Here is a 21,162-nt window from a genome sequence, read left to right on the forward strand (position 1 = left end):
TTTGGGTTCATTTCGAAGAATTTAATTGATAGAATAATTGGCAGCGTCAGTCCTTCGGTTGAAAATGAAAAAAAAACGCGTGGAAAAATTAAAAAATAATAACATTTTTATTCAAAACTTGTTTCATTACTTAAATTAGTTATATTTCAACGTTGTTTATCGATTTTATCGGGGTTTCTCCCGATTTCTTCCCCATTCGGACGAGAATTCTCAAACAATTTTGGGGAGACACAGCTCTGCCCTCAATTTCATAAATTGAATCGAACATACGCACGAGAAATAAAATAAAAGCCAATTCATTTAGATTTTTTTTTTGTTTTTCTGTACTTTTTGCACAGTTCAGGATCATTGACGAAACCACTCTAACGAATTACGGGTGCGCGTGTCAGTGAGACGTTCACCATCACATCCACCAGACGATGATGGCGAGGTATCGTAAATAATGAATTTTTCCTTCCGTCGATGATAAGGTAAGAGCGATTAAGATCGAGAGGATAAGTCGCGATGTCCGGGGAAATAAACGATAAACTGGTTGAAATAAATTAATCACATTTGGTTTTTTTAATCTATCGGGGGTGCAGAAGATGCGGATACTTCCGGATTTCACTCTCACCGATGAGAAAACTCAATACGTCCCTCATTGTTAAGTGATAAATTGTGTCGTTCACTCGGCTCGCGATGAAGTCCTGAATGCGTGGCACTATGTCCGGTTTCATTATCTCCAGGGCGTGAGGGAGGACATCCTGGATCACCTGTGGATAGCCGGAGATCAGAGGTGGAATTAGAGGGTATTTTTTTATCAGTAATCACTCGCAGGAAATTATCCACTTGTCGTAGGGGGAGGCCAGTGATTTATTGGCGATACTGGGGGTGCCCTCTCGACAATTACAAATATATTTTTGAGGGTGGAGCCGCGAAATTCGCTGGCATATATTTTTTTCCCTCCTTGCACCCCCATAGCGCGACGAATATTCCATTGAAAGGAATTAGCAGCCACTGATGGCCCATCCAGGATTAATTTCTCATCAATTATCACTCGGATAAATAATTAATTAGGGGTTACTCACCTCGTTCATGACCCTCCCGACCTTCTCATCCCCCATGAGGTTCCCCAGATATATCTCAATGTGCCCTATGGTAAAATCCATATCGAAACTCTTGAGGTACATTCCCCGCGAGTATCCCAGGACCGTAGCAAAGTAAACCCTCAAGTCGCTAATCGTCGCTGTGACGGGGCCCTCCCCGTGGATGGTGAACATGTCACCCAGCACTCCGGAGAGCCTGTAGTCCCCCTCCATGTACAACTTGGGAAAGGTCAGGTTCATCGCTATCGACGGGCCAATCAGCGACAGTCTCGCTCGGTCCACCGCGAACGACGTTATCCCCGAAATCGTCATGTTGTCCAGAAGTATTTTCAATCTGAAATTTCAAATTACTTTTCGTCAACATTCGGGTTTCCCACCGTCACGTCGTTCCGGTGAGGAGCCCGACAAAAACTCCGGCGATTTCTCGTTAACCCAACTGTCTCCGGAAGAAATTCGGTACGAATCAGTGGTCAAGTGGTAACGGGAGATAACCCAGTTTCACTCGAAGATGTGGTCAGACTTCAAGGTCGATGGCGAAATGTCCATTGAGACCTTACTTGTACAAGTCCCAATGATATTCCAAAATCTTCCTCATAAATATCAATCCATGTCCTTAGGTTCGAGCACATCTGTCGAGGTCTTCACTCCAAATCACGATTATTATCGTTATTAACACTTGACAACGAACGTATTCTCGATTTGATACCGATTTTTGCAATATCGAGTCGTAAAGTGATTGAAAATTCCCGATCCAATGAAAAAACGAATAAAAATCGATAGAAACTCTAAAATAAAATATAAAATCATGTAGAATATATTATATATTATATTATGTACACGAGTGCATTGATTTTATTTTTTTTTTAATTTTCGTTGTGAGGGAAAACTCCGGGAAATTCGCGGCTGATTTTTTATTTAGTTTATTTCCTATTGTTTTATTTTTTTAATGAAAATTTTACTCTGGTATTTACTCACTCGCCAATCTCCGGATTGTGGGTTTCGTAGTAAACTTCGTCAATTCGCACTGGCTCCAGTATCGGTATTCCAAATTCTGGAAATCCATGGGCCATGCGAGTGCGAAACTTCTCCAGCAATCTCCTAAGTTTAAAATCAAGTCCAATTGACGCTGCACTGTCGACTATCCTTTATGATATTAGTGTGGGTTGCGTGAGCGCCCTTAAGGTTTATTTAATAACTTACTGTAATTAGTGGTCATCAGAGCTGTGTTCATTAGGAGATTGCGGGGCTTTTCCACTGCATTCACCACTGACATAAAAAAACAAATCACAAATGAGTAATAATTCAAAAGATCTGAATCATTATCATTGACCCAATAATTAATTTGACCTTGAGAGGGCCCATTTGATGTTACTACAGGATTTACTGGGGCCAGATAATTTTTTTTTTGAATTTAGGGCATCAAAAATTTTGAATTTCCCTGAAGTGTCGGTGGAATAATTTCTGGGAGGAATTTTCCCGGGAAATTTTCCCCCTAAATTGACTCCATAATTCTTCTCTAAGTCCATTACATCTTCATAATTACATAAGTACCATAATCCGTAGCAGAGTCTGCAACGTGATGAAGTATTTCCTTCTGGCGTTGGACGACTCCAGTTACTGCAATAAAACAACAACAATTTGGCCATCAGATTTTTTTTTTCTTCATTAAAATTCCGCCAGGACTTCTCTATCAGGATTTTAAACCCTTAAACTCCTACCAAACTCTCGAAAATAATTTTTTAATTTATTAAACTACATGATTTTCAAAAAAACTCTCCATCCATCACAACGATGAGATTCCAAAAAAATTACAACTTCCATTAGAAAAAAAAATGTTTAACCGAGTGATCTCACGCAATTAAATCGTCTAATCAGCATAAAACTAGAAAATATCCTTAGAAATCCTGCCAGTCATTCATTCCCCGCTGAATCACCCAGACACCGAAGACAAAAATATTTATTCGATCTCTCGACACAGTGACGCAAAACAACTGCATAATTCGGACTTCCGTCGTCCATTAGATCTAATGTTCGTATTAGTTCGTATGTCAATGGCGGAATCCATTAAACATGAGGAGGAGGTCACAAACAATATGTTTTTTTATCGTTATCCGGAAAGTCAAGAAATAAAAAAATAATTAATCATCGGCACCGGACCATTCTGCGATCCGGTGATTCACGAAAGGTCAAACTTCATTTAGTGATGGCTCTTATCTGATATCGCATAATTATTCAACCGCACTCGAGGTACAACAGTCTGCACTGTCTTTGTACACAGCACTCATTAATAATGATCGGTTATTGCAAAAAATTCCATTATCCCCTGGTGATTCATATTTTCTGACAGTTGCACTTGATATTAGCATCCGATCAAGGAAAAATCCGCGAATCAGATTTGCCATCGACTCGTATTTTAAACGAGAAAAAATCCGTAAATCTGGATTTGCAAATTTTTGCTTGAGAATTCTAATTAAGAACAATATGTTGGGATTCCGTTAGAGTTCGCGATAGCGACGTCATTTTTCACACTATCGGGGTCATCTCCAGTTCAAAATGTCCGGAATTTCATCAAGATTTCTGCGGTATACATGACCCTAATATCGCACGAGTGGGCCCTCACACTGACCTCAACGCATCGTCATTCGCATCACGTTTTCGTAATTATGGATATGTCTTGCTAATGAATATTTTTAGGGGGAAAGATCAACCAATTTCCTCAGATATCGCATTGCACACAGCTCATTAATCTAATAACTATTTCAAACCCGCGATGAACTCTACACCTCCGCATTCCGTAAATAAAATTAAATGAAATTTTATCGCAATCATTTGTACTCCCTAAAAAAAAATCGTACACCACAGGAACAATTTTTCCGCTAAAAAAATCCTCCGCGGTTCAGTTCAAATTTCCCGCGTTTGGGTCACAACTCACTGAAATTAGTAGCACTATTAGCAACATTATTGATGCCATCGAGAATGAGAGACGGTCCCCTTTGACCCGCCGCGCTTTGACCGCTGGATGCCATGTTGAAGCAGGAGCCAATCAGCAGCGTCATGATAACCTGAAGTGTCGGCCTGCCAACGGCGGGAAATCTCATGATTTCTGGAACAAAACCACAGCCGAGTGTCGAAGAATTCCAAAAGCATCGGCAGATCGCACTATCGACTCGATAAATTCCCCCGGAAGATCGATAAATTAATTAATCGGAAAATCGGGGATCTTTCGATCGCCGGGTCGAAGCGATCGCGCGCGAGAAGGAAACACCACTGACAGGATGGAAAATGCGATTTTGCGGTAGCTCGAATCAACATAACTATGTGTACTGAGGGAGAGGGAGGACATTTCTAGTGAGTGTGCCCGGGCACATTCAAGTGGGCCCAATCGTTGCACGCGGTGACACAACCAACGGCGATCATCGCCCGGTTTACTCACCCGCGAGTGAGTGCGCATGCGTACGAGGAGGAAAATGTTTAAATGTATCGGCGATTTGTCTATCAGTTGGCATTGAATGTTTAACAATACGCGGGTAAAGTCTATGAGGAGACAGATAGTGGGGGGAGGGGGGCTGGGCTGGTGATTTTTTTTTTAATTAATTAATGAGAAGGCGCGAGTCGCGATGGGGGAAGAGATTTTTTTGGGAATTTGTTGTCGAAGGGGTGGAAAAGGCCGAGGGGGAGGACTCAAATATTTCGAGGAGTGGAGGGAGCTGGAAAAATAAATTAAGGGTCAGTGAACCCTTTTTTTGCGGTAAAGGCCAGTTCCAGTTTTAATGTTTAGATCTCCTCCATTTAATATTCCTTAATTATACAATATTTATTTTAAAAATCATTGCAAAATCAGCTCTTCCTGGAGGCGTAATTAGCTAAATTTATGCATCCCGGAACGAAAGTGGGAACTGGAAAAATCATTGAGTAATTATTTAAGTTTCCAGACGTTATTTTGATCCAATTCCCGGAAGAAAGTTACAATTCCAAAACAAATGACCTGACAATGACTGAGTTTTGCCTAATGAGCGGAGAAAATTCACCGTTTATTTAGCATTTATTTAAGAATCTTTTACTTCCCATTTTACACTCAGTAATCTTTACCCACCTTTATTTAAACATTTTCCTCACTAACAAAATCCGAATGTTGATTATCTCGACTCTTTCCTGGTGAACGTACGGAAAATTTGCGCAAGATGTTTTCGAAAAAACCGGGCCGTTTATTGCCCATTAAGTTGTGAACTCGAGTCATCGGAAATCAATAAAATTTCGTGGTTCGATGATAAAGGGAATGATTTTTTCAACGGGCCTCGATTTATTTTCAATCGTATTGCACAATATATTTCGATCCGAGTATAACCCACCTTTTCAATAATCTCATTGTGTCTAGTGCAGTAGAGGTTGCACGTGAGGTGCAGGTTGATACATGGGATGGAGAAATCACATAATCCTCACAAGATGGGCACCTCAGTAAATAAAAAATAAATAAAAATCGGCGGAAGGGTGGCAGCGTGTGAGGGAGAGAATTTATAACTTACGTGGGTTCAATAGCAATCAGCGATTTATTTATAGCGAATCGAGAAATAAATCTGACACTTTACTTGCAATTACTTTATTTATTTGTCCATTGACAGACAGAAAATTCATACCAGTCACCAAAAATAAAAATACCAGAGGGGCTGTGCTATTTAAAAATAATACAGATTTCCCCCTTGACTAGTGCCACTATGCAAATTACTCCGAATTAATTGAAAAAAAATTTAATTAAATCCAATGTCAGGACGAAGATCCCACGAGGCATTGGATCCGAGAAAAAATGAATTTGTCAGCCTGAATTGTCATGACTCCTTCATTCTTGCGTGATCTTACGTGTAAGGCGAATACGTGACGAGTGTTATTAACCAGTAATATGACTCCCCAAGTCCCCACTTCCATTGACTTATCTGAGTCCCTGATTTCAGCCGACAAATGACAGTAAACGTAAATTACATTTCATAAGGAAGAAAGTGTTCTATCGTGACCTTGAATTGCTCGAACAATTGTCCAGGTCCAATGGTTTTTTTTCGCGACAAATGTCTGGAATCGGAAAATTTTTCTCTCGTGTGATTATCCTCGGTTATTCGCTTGAGTGGGCGCAGGTTTTGGATAAATGGAGCCACTGCCTGCGTAGAAGGGCCTCTGGGGAATCGGATACACCGTTATAGCACCACCACGAGGTGAATTATCTGCTGGTAGACCTATCACTGTCCCCAGAACTGTCGCCAACAGGAAGAGAAATTTCCAGAAAATCTGAAAGAAAATTATGGGGATATTTCGGATTATTTCCAATTAAAATATCACTTTTCCATAATTAAACAAATTAACCGGTTGATTACACCTGAATATCCTCGATAAATAATTAATTATTTGAGCTTTTCCAATCGGTAATTGGAACCTGTCATCCGAGGGAGTGAATTAAATTAGATTAAAATTTAATGAAGTCGGCAAACGAATTAATTAATTATTCAGAATTGTTATTGATAGTCGGATAATCTCATTGAGTGAAAAAAGAGGTTTAAAAAATTTTTATATACGTTACCATGATTTTAATCGAGCGAATGATCTTCTTCCACTAGAAATTGATGACTGAAACGCTGAATTAAGTTCCGGTATTTTTATACTCCATAAAATCCTAGCCGACGTTTATTTATTTGGGTCATTACCATATGTCTGTCTTATTTCTGCGAATCGATTCCTATCACCACATCCTTCATCACGACACCATAACCGGTATATTATCCTCGTTGTTGACAGTAATTACCACTTCCCAGGAAATCGCAGGGGAGTGAGATAAAAATGAATGCGTGAAGGAGTGAAGATATGTCAGTAAATTGAACCGACCGGTTTAACTTTTACTTTTCACCAGTGAATATACGGAAGTCCCGGTCTATATACGTGAAAGCATGGAAAGTGATCGGTATTCATTGTATCTGTGTAAGGAGACACTCAGGGAAGTGTGTTATTGTTTTCATCCATTACCTTTCGTTGTCTGGCTCAGGGAATTTACGGTAATATTTTTTATTCCTTCGTGATTGTTAAAATAATTCCTGGCTCAATGCGAATCGTCAACAATAATTAGCCAATGGGCCTTGACACGCTTGTAACAACGTGACGCGAATATCAAATCTGATGGGGGGCATTGGGCGAGTGAATATTTTCGTGAGATCCGCGACATCCGCGAGCCGATTATTCTGCTGATCTGGAGGATTCTGTGTAATTGCGTAATTATTTTTTATCGCCATCTCGACGATGCTGGGGAGGAATGGAAAAACCGGGAAGGATTGTTAGGGAAATGTTGTGTAATTCAGAGGATTTTTATTTCTGGGGGAAATTGTTGGGTTCGAACTGCAGGCGACTGACGATTGATTGAGATTAATAAATCTTTATTTGTTGTATTCACATCAGTCGGGGCCGAGTCGGGGAATTCTGCGGGCGATTTGTACGATTTCCGTATAATTTAGTTGGCTCGGGTAGTATATTTCGAAACGTAAATTTTACGTTTTTTTTTGTGGTTGTTTTTATTGGATTTTTCTCTCTGTGGATTCGAAACAAATTTCGTCAATTTCGCCTTTCGGAGAGAACTCTGTCTTTTGTAATTGCTTGTATGGAAACACGGCAGCATAAACTGTAATGGGGACGTGTTCTACGATGGATAATGGTACACGCAATTATATTTTTGTGGTAGAAAATTAACCGTCGAGAGCAGTGGTTCATTTAACGATTGTTTAATTTTACCTCTGGGTGAGAGAGAAATTTTTCATTTTATTGGCCAAAAAATATGACGTTCTTTTATAATTTATTTAATGAGGACAAATATCGTAGAGTATTTCCCCTATTTGCCCATGAAAAATTCAAAAAATATTACTTAAAACCTCTAAAATCTAAAATTAAAACAATATTTATGAGCGCATGTGATGCAATCGATTAAAATCGTAGGGCCTATCGCCCTTGACGATCACAACGTGGAGTCGTCGATATGACACCAACATTATTCATAAAATTCACAGTATCGAGAGAGGAGTCGGATATTAAATGATCAGTCGGTCTGATCTTGAGATTGAAGAGAGATCATGCTCGAATTGAAAAGTCATGTGATTAAAAGGTGGCCTTCGGGGTCTCTCTACCGATGGTCCACATTCACGACATTCAATTGACCGGTGGACGTTTTAAAATTTTCTACGCAATACAAAAATGTACTGGAACGCATCGACATTATCTTAAAAATTTTAAGAAATGTCTGTACAATCGTACAAAATTGATAAGTCATTTTTTTTAGGGGTAATATATTCTTACATTTGGAAACCATAAACTATGAGTAATAATATTTACATCTAATGATTCCCTGATCGATAACAATTCGACAAGAGTCGATAAGACAATAGAACATGTTTAAGCTATCTTAAGAATTTTCTAAACGATAAAGTACGAGTAATAATATTTACATCTGATGATTTCCTAATCGATAACAATTCGACAAAACAATAGAACTTGTCAGATCTTGGAAATGTCTTAAAATAAATTCAATTCAACCATTGTAAAATATATAAAATAATTTTCTAATGTCTATTTTCATCGATGGGTAGGGTGGGGTCTTGATGAGTACTCGACCAATTAGCAGCTTCATAATCTTCAATATCCTGATCACTAACTCCAGGAGATACGTGGATAATGCTGAAAGTGTAGGGTTAACCGATTAATTAATTTCCATTAATTAACTGCGTCGCACCATTATTACTTACATTATTAAAACCATAACGGCGAGTTGCGTGCCGAAGGTGAGCCAATAAATGGCATTGGGGACTGAGTAGTACGCGACAGTGTATAGTTGAGAGTATAAAACACCACTGAATATGGGAACCGCATTATCACACACGGAAAGAACAGCAAAAACTTTTCCTTAAAAAAAACATTAAATTGATTAATTCTCTTCGAATTTATCAGGCGATTGTGAGGTAGTCGCTTTAATTATAGTACCTCTTTCCCCACCGGGGACCATCTTCGAGGTTATCGAACGGAGAACAGGTGCGACGACGGGTCCCAGGGCGGCCACCATAGCCCCTGCGAGAGAAATAATTTTTTTAATCACCCAAATTCATTATAATATTTATTTATATTGAATAAACGTGCGAAAAAAAATATCTGTCGTTGGAATATGCCCTGGAAGTCTTTTGAACATTTTCTAGACAGTTTCCATTGATTATTTTAATGCTCAATTAAATTTTACCTGCGTAGAATTCATTAGCCACTTTTGCGGATGCAAAAAGAATTCTTCCACCAGCATGGGATAAAGCTCCGATGACAACTATGTGCATGTCACACAGACCCATTTTACTCAAAAATGGAGCACCAATCAGCATAGCTACGACATAAAAATCAATTTTGGATTGAAAATCAATATGAAAGTGACCTTAGAAAATAATTTCCAGTAAAATCTATTCGCATTTTAAAATTTGTTCCCGTCGACAATTGAAAGCGGAATTTTAGTAGATGATTTTTACTATTTTTTAGTCATTAAAAAATACCTCCAAACTATAAGTAATTTATAGTCAAGTGAAAATTTATTTTTCTCTAGACATTTTTATTGCTGTGGTTTCTATTGTTCGGATTTCCAAGTTGTGTCGACCACGAAAACAAATCCATTTTATTGTTCCTTCATTTTTGCATCACGTGGATGACACTTCTCCACGCACATTTCAACCCCCCTTCCCCAGGAAATTATTTTTGCTCACTCCTCAGTCCTTACCGACAACGAAGAGAGTCGACTGGAATGTCCTGAAGCTGCTGAAGTCCTGGACATCCCAATTGAAAAATCGCTGGGTATACAGATAACTCATGGGTTTCTCATCCCTCTGGAAAGTGTAGAGACCCATCGCCAGAAAGAGGAACCACAGATGAAGCCTCGCAAATCTCGGTCGCTTCCTGGTCAACGTATAAATCGTTTCCGCAATGTGACGCTTGTCGAAGAAGTCCACGATAGGATTGACACCATAGAACGCGTGCTGTCGGGCATTTGTCTGCCACTTCAGCACAACAACTGAGTAGACGAAGGCGAGGAACAACAGAGATGTATTAATAGCGAACATGACGGCATAGGGGTTTTCGGCGAAAAATTGGAAGAGGTACGAGCCGATGGCGATGCCTGAGAACAAGTTAAGCACAGATTAAATGAGAAAGAAATAATTTTTTCTCCCAGTGATAATTTCGTTTAACAAAAACTTTGATATTCTACTGATGTGTCCACATCAACTCCATCATCAATGGCATCAACATACCTGTCGGCATTGTGCTTAGGTACACAATATCCAGGACTGTGACTCGGAAGGTTCTCCTTTCAACAGAAGACACATCGGATATGTAAGCGAAACAGCTCGCAAATATTGCAACGTCACCACCCAACATTCCCATTGGAATGGTAGCAGTGTAAATAATCATGAACACATCCCATTTTGGCATGAGTGCATTTACCACAATCATAGACGAGTAGATGAGTTTACCCAAGAGGCCAATGATCAGTGGCAATTTCCTGCCTCTCCTATCGCTCCAATTTCCAAAAAACATGGCCAGGACAATCGGTACTATGTGGCCAGCAATGTGATTCCACTGGTGAAAGTTCGAGACTGTTCGCTGAAGTTATTCAATACAACTTTACAATTTTAAATATCACATTTGACACTTTCTGCAATATGGGAATCATCAAAGACCCTTTAAATGAATATCAAATCACCTGAACCACATTCTTGGCAGTGAAATTGCGATTGATGTTCCTGCATATCTCCTCCGAGAATCCATGATTTACTATGCACGCCTTGTGGACAAAGAACGCCTGCTCCACCACAGATGTCACCATGTAGGCCATCATGTAGAGCCACATGGTGGGCTCCACGGAGATGCTGAGTATCCACCTGAAGTACTTGTGGACAATTCCATCGCGGTACATTGGTGTAACAATGTACTGAAACAGAAACAAGAACTCCACTCATCTGAAGAATAAACTGCTGATCTCGTGACCTGTTTCGTAACTCTGTTGTGGTGCCTTCAGTCCTCACTGACTGGAGGACTGATCCTAATTTAATTCATGATAAGTTGGGGACTTACTGCTGGTGGTGGAGGCCTCATTTCCGCAATCACGTGTGAGTCAGCCATTGAAGGAAAGTCTTGAGTGACTGGTAATATTTCAGTTCTCTCGTTCTGAAACCACTTGCCACAACTGCCTCGTTGGTCGAAATTGAACTGGTCACATGCCTCCCTGGACTACACTTAAAAGCACCGTCATCTGCAAACGTAGAAATACTAATGGTAATCGTTGTCTTTGGTGATGTGGGTAAAGTGTAATTTAATATTTTTAGGACTGATAAGAGACTCGCTGAGCCTCTACACGTCAACTCACTAAACGGATCCGTCCTGATTATTGTTATTGCATCTCACTCTGGGTGGGACTGATTGCTTATCTCTACATTCATAGACAGTATCTCTACATTAAGGAAATTACAAGTACGTATTGATGCTGATTGTTTTCACGTTGTCCAGCTGGGTCATTGAATTTGAACGATTGAGCATGTGATGAAATTCCACTTACTTGTTATGAAATACCAGAGCGTGCTTCATTTGAATCTCCTGGTACATCTTCTTAGCATGATAATAGCAACTACTGAGGACGACGAATAGTTCCAATTGTTTATGGTGATCATTGTGCAATAGTTTCACTGGAATGTCACTGGCCTATTGCCTGATGATTTTTCATTTAAAATTTGAACCACCTTTCCATGATTTTGCCGCTGGCACGGCGGCTGCCAGCCACGTGTTTAGGCTGTTATATCAGGATCTGCTTCAGATTAGACCCATGCGCGCGCACCCTCGGTATGTTTGTTCCTATTGATCGTCAGCCGTCTGTTGCGCATGTACAATCATCAATTGCGTTCTTTTTGAAAAAAAAACCTTGTCGAATCCTGTTGAACCTGTTTTTGAAATTCCCCGCTCTCCCTCTGCTCTCATTTTCTTCGGAGTTGAATCGCAGAGGTCATTAGGAACTGTTTTAGGTGAAAGGAAGAAACAATAACCCGTCATTCATTACATCGTTTTATTCAAAAATTCATCTCACGAACTTCGTAAAATTTGTCCATTGCATAATTTAAAGATGGCAAACTGTCTCATTTCACAAATAAATCGCAGTAGTTCTCTCATTCAGATATAATTTCAATTGTTCGTTAGGCCTTGAAGAAACGTCAAACTATTTTTTTGAATTTTGAAATTCTAAATCATCTAAATCATTCATTAAAATTTTAGTAATACTATTTTTTTTGTTTTCACTAGAATCATTTCTCTCTGTTATTGACTATTAGGTGGGACTTGAAATACTTTCGAGTCGATAATTATCATAATTCGTTTATCTTGATTCAAAATACATACTGTTGTCATTCTCTTTAAACTTAGGTATAATTGTGTTCATTGAGAGTTTTGCTCTTTGTCAAAGCACAAATAGACTAGTTATTTGGACGCTGAAGTATTCGATTGACAGTTAATTTCTTTCATTATTTTTTTGGGCATATACAGACATTTTGAAGGTACTTATGATGAAAGTTCATACGTATTAATTAACATCTTTATCACATATGTATTCTTAAGTACGCGTGAGACATTCACATTTGGAAACTTAAACCTAATGCTTCACATTTAACCAGTCAGGCACATTGAAATAGCACACGCTCTGGAAAATTATTGACAATATCACATTTACCACACGTAAATGACAGTCAAGCATATTTATCGCTGTGGCAATGTGATATAATGCAAACGGTATGAGATTCCATATTCTCAATATATATTTGAAGAGCGCCATAAATATATATTTTTCTTATTTCACGTACATAGCGCGTAGAACTTTTTCGTTATCTCCGTTTCAATTAGCAATTATAGATCAACGGTGTACATTCAAATTTTTCCCATATCTAATAGATAAATAGCTCTAGCTTTATCCCTCTATAACCGTGGTCCCCAAACATCATTAATTTCCACTCGAAGCAACGATCATATTGATCGATCGATCATTCGTTGTATTAAACTTCATCGACATGCCCTCATCCAACTCATATCTATTGACTAGAATACATTATCGAATATTAATTAGCACCAAAAATAATTGCGCCATCAATGCGCATGGAATGTGCGGAAAAGTGTTAAAATTGAGTTATCTGTTTCATCTAAAAATAAATATTTGTTTGTCTTCTTATTAAACTATTGTTGAACATAGAGGCCTGTTCAGTAACATTGGACTAGTAATAGACAATGTGATTATCATAATCGAATGTTATTTACAATGCCGTTGAGTAGGCATCATGGAAGAGCCCTTGAATTATTTTTCATCGTCGTTAAAACAATGTGACAATTCCTATCAATTTTCAGTTTAATGATTTAATAGAGAAACTATTAGCATTGGTCGTCATTGACCACTGCTATGTCTGGTAGTTTCAATGTCGACAGTCGGTAGTGCAGATCGCACAGAGAGTTTTTTTTTTATCATTTGACGTTTCCTAACACCCTGACCTACCTTCCACCGGTGCCTGTAGTTTTATTTATTTTTAAACAAAAGGTGAAGGTAATAATCTTCCTACCCCTGCCTTTGACACACACTTGACAACAACCGACTTGGCAGTACAGACAGTTGAGAGCTCTAATTCATATCACTGGACTCGTCAAGAAAGTACAAGTGCAACTACTCTACCAACTAGAATAAAAAATATACATATTCCACTGGGCAAATGTGCGTAGTTTCATCCAAGTTGCACTACCTCAATCCTCCCCACGAGTAATTCCAAATGATCCAATTGATCGGGACTTGAGAGCCTCCTGGTAATTCACAGACGTCATGAATCATTGAGCTGTGTGCCCACTTACCATTGAAAATTCACCGATCAGTCTCCTCCAGTCCTCGTGACCTTTTCAATCCCTTCGCTCGTTATCTACTCTAGAAGTATTACATCGAACATCAGTCAGTTAAATTAACCGATAGGATAGACATCTCCCAGATATCCACATTCTCCCAATGAATCAGCCGATTGGTACTCTCACAACGTCACACCATGACTCGAGTTGTTCATCTTATCTCCAATATTATCAATATGTCCAGCATCATTTTCCGGTATAGTAGTCATCTTGGACGGATCCCGTGGTCCATCGAGAAAATACGTGACCATACTTCCCTTACCCTTCACCTGAATTGTTCCACGACAGGTGAGTGGATACCCCTTAGGATAGAGAATATCACGAACCTCTTGGGTCACCTGAATGCCGTCAAGTACACCCGTTGAATCCATTCTCGATGCAACATTGACAGCATTACCCCAAATATCATACTGCGGTTTACGTGCACCAATCACACCAGCAACTACAGGTCCAATATTTATTCCAACTCTCATCTTGAAGTTATTGAAACTGTGTTCATTCACGTAGGCCAATTGATCGCGTATACGTAGAGCATAATCAGCCATTGCTGTGACATGTTTGAAGTCTTTGGTGTCGCGAGTGTTCTTAGTGAGGCCTTAATTAAAATTATCAATATAAAATATTAATTGATAGCTGTTATTCATCATGACTGAGTGTTAATTAACACGATGTCACAGTACCTGATGCTGCCATGTATGTTGAGCCAGTGCTTTTGATCTTTTCAATGTACTTGAATCGCTCTTCAGCAAGTAATTCATCGAAGTCCGCAATGATTTCATTCAACAGCCTCAAGCACTCAACTCCTTCGTTATTGGCCTCAAGCTCAACATAGAATTCCGAAAAGTTTGGAATGGACGCAAACATTATGCAGACAAAGTCACACTGCTCGTGATAGAGTTCCTACGAGAAGTGATATACAAGGTGAATACATTGTTGGTGAATAAATTTTAACAGGAATATACGGTAATTACTGACGTCAGTGTTGAAGGTAGAGAGAAAATGTGTTGCTACATGCTCAGGCAAAATATTAGCGAGTAGTTTCTGGTTGTAGGCTTTGAGATGCTCCATCTCCTCCTTCTCCTCCGTAGCTTGAAGTTTCCACAGAAAATCAAGACGATAAGTTGCCTCAGTGTGTTGCGAGTGAGCAACGAGAAAAGCCATGAAAAAGGTCACCAGTACACCAGCTAGCCATCTACCAGTCTGATCGATGTTATCCTCATTGATTGCTTGATAGATACTCACGGACAGATAACAAGCAACTACAATACTCAATACAGCCACTTTGAAAACTGATGTGAGTATCTGATACACAGCACACGTTATCATCACGAGCATCACCAGCACTGGAAATAACTGGAATGGAATTTACCCGATGGATTAATCACAATATTCAGTATTTATTTCAATTCGAGGTGGCAAATATAAATCGACTTTACTCACGTCAGTGAATAATGTGTAGTAACAGGGTCCTGGTGATATTGGAATACTTTGTACCACAACTGAAGAATTTTCATGGGAGGAAGTTGGGAATGTGCTGTTCCGACAGATATCGTTGTTGTCAAGGGTCACCAAGGGGGATAGAGCAGTTATGAATGTGAGGAAGACGACAATCGTGGCGATACTCTGGGCCACCATTCGATTCTCAAATACAGCAATTGCTGCACTTCTCATGCACTGCGGTACTCTCTCATTTTTCTCCGCCAGTAAGATGATGTTTATGAGAGTTATGATGAAGAGGCTGATGCCAGTGCAGGTGTAGAAGTAAATACTCCCGGACAGGGTGATTGCTATAGCAACAACAACAACAATGTACACGAAACCTGAGCATACGAAGTAGGCTGATAGCATACGATCACGTTCCCTGGAATATTTTTCCTCGATATCCGGACGTCTGAATGTCAGGAGAAATGGAGTGCAGTGTTCAGCACGGAGTCTGTCTATGCTGCGTGCATCAATGGCCCTCATCAGGTACTCGTTCACTTCATCATCGGGATCCTTTTCACTCTCAATGGTTTCACCAAAGCCAAGCTTCACCTGCTTACCATGCTGGGAACCGTGACCCATCATTCTCATTTCCTTGGAGATGTTGCCGTTCGCTGGATAGGGTTTTTTTATGTTGGGACTTGTCACGTTGTCCTTGAAGGTATCACCAGGGACTATTAAGTATGTCTGGATGTTGTGGTCCTTGAGGTAGGTGTTTCGCTCACCACCGTGACCCTCTTCCACTTCGTAATCACCACCGAGGCAGTCCAGTGTTTCTTTCGTTATGTGAACACGCCTGAGGGTATTTTAGATGTTATTGGCTGTTTGGATATTTATCGGGGAAGGACGATAGGGCCACTCACCCAGGGATACCACCGCTTTCCATGTAATTTGCCAGAGTCACGTCATTACTCCATACATCAAACTGCCATTTACGAAGACCTAGAACGCCACAATGAACTCGTCCAGTGTGGATGCCAACTCTCATGTTAACGTTGACAGCCATTACTTCTCGGACAAGGCTGAAATTTAATGGGGGGGTCTAATCGACTGTGATTGATTCGAGAACACTTAATTAATTGATTAATTGATGTGACGAGCTACAAAAAAATTACAAGTCAACTCCAACGTGATTTACACTGAGAAAAAAAATTGATTAATTATCAGGTGACTTATCTCTCATTCCAGTTTGCAATTATATTTCATATAGTAATTAAATTGTTCAGCATAATGACAAGGTCCTGAAATGAAATTGGATTACCTCAAGTATTTTTTTTTCTGCCAAGAATATTAATTGTTGGCTGAGTTAATTTTTTTTCTTAGTGTAAACCGATTTTTCGCATTAATTTTCTCGGGTGCGGTAAAAGTTGATGCCGTCGTAAAGGAGATATCTCCTTCAACGGAAATAATTCCCCGGAAATGAGAGCCTTATAGCCTCGTTCCGGTAGTGATGTGGCCAGTTGTTTGGATGGCGTTTTACCTCCTGAACTTGCCTTAATTATCCATCCACCCTGCGGGGAGATACTAGCGCACTGGCTTGATGTTTAAATTCACCGCTGGATAACAACTACCGCGGTATTTTTCGGTCTATTTATAAATTCACTGAGTTGCGAATCGGATACGAGTAATTCGATTTTTGGTCTGGGATAATTTGAGGTGGGTGGGGTGTACGCTTTGATGTTCCCAACAGCTGGTTTCAATGGTACGACAAAGAGATTTTAAACATTTTTTTTATTCCGAACATTTGAACTTTACGGTTTATTCTACTCGCCAGGTAAATTGTCTTATGATATCGCTATCTTTTATTCGGGTCAGCCGGGGATTCCCAGCTGAAGGAGATAATGTTTAATGCATTTCAGAAATGTTATTTTTTTATGGAGAGTATTAAAAGAGATATCTGTTGCGGAGGAAGCTGGGGAGATTGAACAGACGGGATTTCCATAGGCATTTCCGGGGGAGGGGGGAGGGGACTCAGGGTAAAACAGACCTTTGGAATTTTAGACAAATTCCAGAAGTATTTTATTAAATTACGGAATGTTTCCACAATAATCCGCAATTTTTATTGAATTATTTTTCCATCCGGATCCCTGGACTGATCCAACAAGGGGAAGGACACATATATCACTCCCCCCCTCACCTCCCCCCTATATAAATTATTAATTACCCTATCCTATCAAGGTCCGATTATTTAGGTAAAATTTGCACTTCATTTTTTAAAATTTCCTCCTCAATCAATTCAAAACGTTTTACTGTTAATATCGTAATACTCACGTGATAGCATCAATCATGTCTAGTCCCATTTCGACGCAACAGTGGGCGTGATCCGGTCTAGCCTCGGGGAGGCCTGATACGCAGTAATAACAATCCCCCAGGAGTTTGATCCTCAAACAGTAGTGCTCCGATGCGAGACGATCAAATCTGCAATCGACACAGGATTATCACAGATAGCGATAATGACGCGCCATAATCATATCACATATATTCCATCTCCCTATAATACTCGCACATCGTTCACGCGGAAATTGCTTAATAACTCGATGCATCGTATTAATTAATCATAACGCGGTGGATCAAATTTTGATGGGTTGACTGTCTTGGGAAATATACTTCCCTTACCGCAGCAGTTGCCAAGTTAACTCACCACTACAAAACCTTTAAACTAACACTCCCCTGGAGGTTTGTATCCCAGTTGTTCGGTTGCAACTCTCAAGTTTCATTGGAACTCCACCCCTTCAAGAATTTAGGGACAGTGACATATGTTTTTGGGGATGATACCGTGTGTTTACGTAATTGGACAAAGGCCCTTTTGATCTCGAATAAAAATTCAGTGAATTATGCGAAGAATTTATGGCAAAAAGTTTTCACAAACATTTTTCATCAAACGATGAATTTTTACTGAACTCCGGGGGGTCGGGGGGAGGGGGAGGAGAAAAGGAATTTGAAACTAGTCGAGCGATGTGGTAGTATGTGATCTACATACGAGTTTTCTGAGATGAAATATTGAAATTTCCGATGTATAGATTCACTCAAAAACTGGGTTATTTATATTGATTATTTTTCCCACCCAAATTTCAGCCAATAGAATTGCACCATTTGTTGATATTTTGTATAGCCTACCTCGAATATCAGCGATAATTTTTTGAATATTTTGGTAAACAAACGACACTTAACCAAATAAACCTCTTTTCATGTCATGGCACAATTCTCTTGGCCGAAATTTGGATAGGAAAAATAATCCCCTGAATACCACTCGAGCTTCAAAATTATAGAATATTTCCCTCTAGGTTCCCTGCATACAAATGAAGTCGTCAAGTTTTTCAGGAAAAATCACTCGTGCTTCGCACTCGTGATTTTTTAGCCTGAAAAACTTGACTCCTTCATTTGTTTGCAACGAATCTATCGGGAAATATGCGATAATTTTGAACCACTTGTGGTATTATATGTGAATAAATTTTACTATTTTATTTTGATGAAAACAATATTTTATTCAATTCCAATTACCCAGAGGCCTTCAGTTAAATATGCGAACTCGCAAGCTCCCCCCAACAGCTTTAATTAAAAACAAAACAACTTTCCGATGCCCCAAAAATTAATTAAACCTTCGGAAGTAAAAACATTTCCATTCGGGCGAAAAAAAAATTTTTCTCTGCTTCATCTGTCCCTCTAATTATTTCTTTGCTCCCTAATTATCCCAAGAATGGTCTTCCTCATCAATTAACATTAATTAGTTGATATTGATGAATTTTTACAGAAGTCCAGGCTCTTCCGCGCGTCTCAGGCGCTCCAGGACGACGGAAGCCTCACACTGACGGCTCCTATTAACCGGTAAACTCGTAAGGGATGAAGTGTCGAGCAAACATGAAAATAGGATTACAGGGGTAAGTACTGAAATATGCATAACCGTTGCAATGCTTTGCTACTTCCGCGCGGCATTTCCGCCCCCGGGGAGGATGCCCGGGTACCGTCGGCGAGGGGGGGGCGAGTGAGGGAGGGAGGTAATGGGGAAAAGTTTTCACTGCAAGTCATTTTTTCCGTTCCACTCCTTACCTGAATTATTTAGTGGCTATCGATCTGTCACTTATTAAAGTTTCACGGCAACTGCTTAGAATGAAAATGTACAGCACATTGATTTCACCGAACAGCCTCATCCACCACCGTGATTTCCTCGAATATTTGTCTTTCTCGCCGATTGCACTTCACTCTATGGCCTCTTCATCGCTGCTCGTTTTATTGAATTTTTCGAGTGCTCACGAGGGTGGGAGAGGAAATTTTATGCATTTCAGTGCATCGAGGGGGTTTTATTTCCCCTTCACCGGGAGTTTCATTAATTCCAGGGGATTTTTTTCTATTGATTGAATTGGTTGAGCCAGTGCAAACATTTATTCGCGATCATTTGCTATAATTTGGAAAATTTCACGTGAAAATTGCGGTGGAAATTAATTTCCATGAACTTCAAGGGATTTAGCGATAAAAAAAAAATTCGGGGCTCGGGAAATATCAACGGGACCAATATATTTAATTTTTTTTATCAATTTATTTTACTGGACTGCATTTTACTGCTCAACATCAAGCTCAAGCCCCCCTTCCCCCTCCCTCCCACCCACCCTGTCAGCTTTGATGATTTAATGAAATTCCCGAATAATCGGAATTTCATACCTCAAGTCTGTGACTCCAGATAGTCCCAATAAATCGGCAAATATTTATCGCTCATCACGATTGCAAATTCGACTGAACATCTCATCTAGTTTACAGTTGAATAATTCAATTTTCTATGAAAACCCTACACCAGAATCTAGTCGTTGAATGCATCCACTGAGTCAGTCTCCTGCAATAATTTTGGTAACGCATTGCTAGGCAAATGACTCAGCGATAATCGGGCTAAACTAATGCTCGATACAGAAAATCATTGTGCCATCATGCGTGTCCGGGAGTTCCCTTCACCTCCCCCCTTCCCGCCCCCTCACCGGGTATTATCAGATATCAGGAATACAATTGATCTATCACCACGAGCGTCATCTGTATTTCAATGCGGATTAAATGCAGCATAATTCATGCGTGTCCGTCATTCTGTCTTGAATGCATGTCTCGTTGAATGAAACTTGTAATTTCATTACGCGTTGCATACGATGGGGGATATTAATACAATTCTAGGGATTTACTGGTAATTTTCCGGTGAAAATGTCTTACATTATCGAGAATTCGCGGTCGGGTGATTCTGATAAATTTTACGTCACGAGAAAATTTTTATCTGAGTGAATTCGGTTGAGGGAATATTGAAGACGTGCCGTTATAGATAAATAAATTAATTAATAAGTTAATAAATTAATGAGGGAAGGGATAAATAAATTGATGAGTGATTTAATGAATTTGTTGGTTTCTGGAGACAAAAAATATTTGGAAATTTTTTTTTTATGAGATGTAACACATTTTCTTGCAAATACAATGGTCTGTGCTTTCTCTTAACTCATTACGAACTTCTATTGACAATTCCATTCTTCGGGAAAACCATACGGGTTTCCTCTCCCGAAAGTTTTGATTCTGAACGGATGATACACAACGGTCCGCTAAGGGGTTTCAGAGTGTCCCGTCTTTGTGAACTTTGGCCTCCTTCCTACCCTTGTTTTACTTGTGT

The 21,162-nt window shown here is 39.6% G+C and overlaps 3 protein-coding genes across 8 annotated transcripts in view; 1 reads left to right on the forward strand and 2 right to left on the reverse strand.

Annotated features, from left to right (window-relative positions):
* LOC135167826 (uncharacterized) overlaps window positions 1–21,162 on the forward strand; it is a 132,493-nt gene that overhangs the window by 61,977 nt on the left and 49,354 nt on the right. Inside the window, exons 1-2 of one of the 4 annotated variants that reach the window (XM_064131417.1) lie at window positions 7,055–7,117; window positions 19,282–19,408. The gene's annotated coding sequence lies outside the window, so the exon portion shown is untranslated. Of the gene's footprint in view, window positions 1–7,054; window positions 7,118–7,636; window positions 7,768–11,376; window positions 11,601–19,281; window positions 19,409–21,162 lie in introns of those variants that run through there. The other 3 variants (XM_064131415.1, XM_064131416.1, XM_064131411.1) reach the window with 3 other exon arrangements.
* Window positions 89–4,433, reverse strand: LOC135167838 (uncharacterized). Of its 2 annotated transcripts, none has more exons than XM_064131442.1 (6): window positions 4,018–4,433; window positions 2,637–2,702; window positions 2,286–2,351; window positions 2,061–2,223; window positions 1,068–1,419; window positions 89–752 (listed from the first exon to the last, which is right to left on the reverse strand). In XM_064131442.1, the coding sequence occupies exons 1-6, from the start codon at window positions 4,181–4,183 to the stop codon at window positions 567–569; spliced, it is 999 nt and encodes a 332-aa protein (XP_063987512.1). In that variant the 5' UTR covers window positions 4,184–4,433; the 3' UTR covers window positions 89–566. The 2 variants fall into 2 exon arrangements, with proteins under 2 accessions (XP_063987512.1, XP_063987513.1); XM_064131443.1 differs by lacking the exon at window positions 4,018–4,433 and adding an exon at window positions 2,942–3,217.
* The window catches only part of LOC135167795 (uncharacterized protein), a 57,318-nt gene continuing 41,814 nt past the window's right edge, over window positions 5,659–21,162 (reverse strand). The window contains exons 10-21 of one of the 2 annotated variants that reach the window (XM_064131348.1): window positions 17,802–17,948; window positions 16,394–16,552; window positions 15,489–16,326; window positions 15,024–15,401; window positions 14,729–14,948; window positions 14,387–14,643; window positions 9,853–10,129; window positions 9,334–9,468; window positions 9,084–9,167; window positions 8,849–9,005; window positions 6,649–8,780; window positions 5,659–6,359 (exon numbers count right to left, since the gene is read on the reverse strand). In XM_064131348.1, coding sequence (XP_063987418.1) covers window positions 8,666–8,780; window positions 8,849–9,005; window positions 9,084–9,167; window positions 9,334–9,468; window positions 9,853–10,129; window positions 14,387–14,643; window positions 14,729–14,948; window positions 15,024–15,401; window positions 15,489–16,326; window positions 16,394–16,552; window positions 17,802–17,948 — 2,767 coding nt within the window. In that variant the 3' untranslated portion in view covers window positions 5,659–6,359; window positions 6,649–8,665. Of the gene's footprint in view, window positions 6,360–6,648; window positions 8,781–8,848; window positions 9,006–9,083; window positions 9,168–9,333; window positions 9,469–9,852; window positions 10,130–12,178; window positions 14,644–14,728; window positions 14,949–15,023; window positions 15,402–15,488; window positions 16,327–16,393; window positions 16,553–17,801; window positions 17,949–21,162 lie in introns of those variants that run through there. The other variant, XM_064131347.1, reaches the window with a different exon arrangement.

Source organism: Diachasmimorpha longicaudata, chromosome 12 (genome assembly GCF_034640455.1).
Source record: "Diachasmimorpha longicaudata isolate KC_UGA_2023 chromosome 12, iyDiaLong2, whole genome shotgun sequence".
Taxonomy (NCBI): domain Eukaryota; kingdom Metazoa; phylum Arthropoda; class Insecta; order Hymenoptera; family Braconidae; genus Diachasmimorpha; species Diachasmimorpha longicaudata.

What these genes read in the sequence shown, in the direction of transcription:
- LOC135167838 (XM_064131442.1), bottom strand. Translation starts at nt 4,183, where the DNA reads ATGAGATTTCCCGCCGTTGGCAGGCCGACACTTCAGGTTATCATGACG. An exon ending in TAATAGTGCTACTAATTTCA is followed by an intron (nt 2,703 to 4,017) that starts GTGAGTTGTGAC and finishes GTTTTATTGCAG; the next exon opens with TAACTGGAGTCGTCCAACGC. An exon ending in TCGGGAGGGTCATGAACGAG is followed by an intron (nt 753 to 1,067) that starts GTGAGTAACCCC and finishes GGCTATCCACAG; the next exon opens with GTGATCCAGGATGTCCTCCC.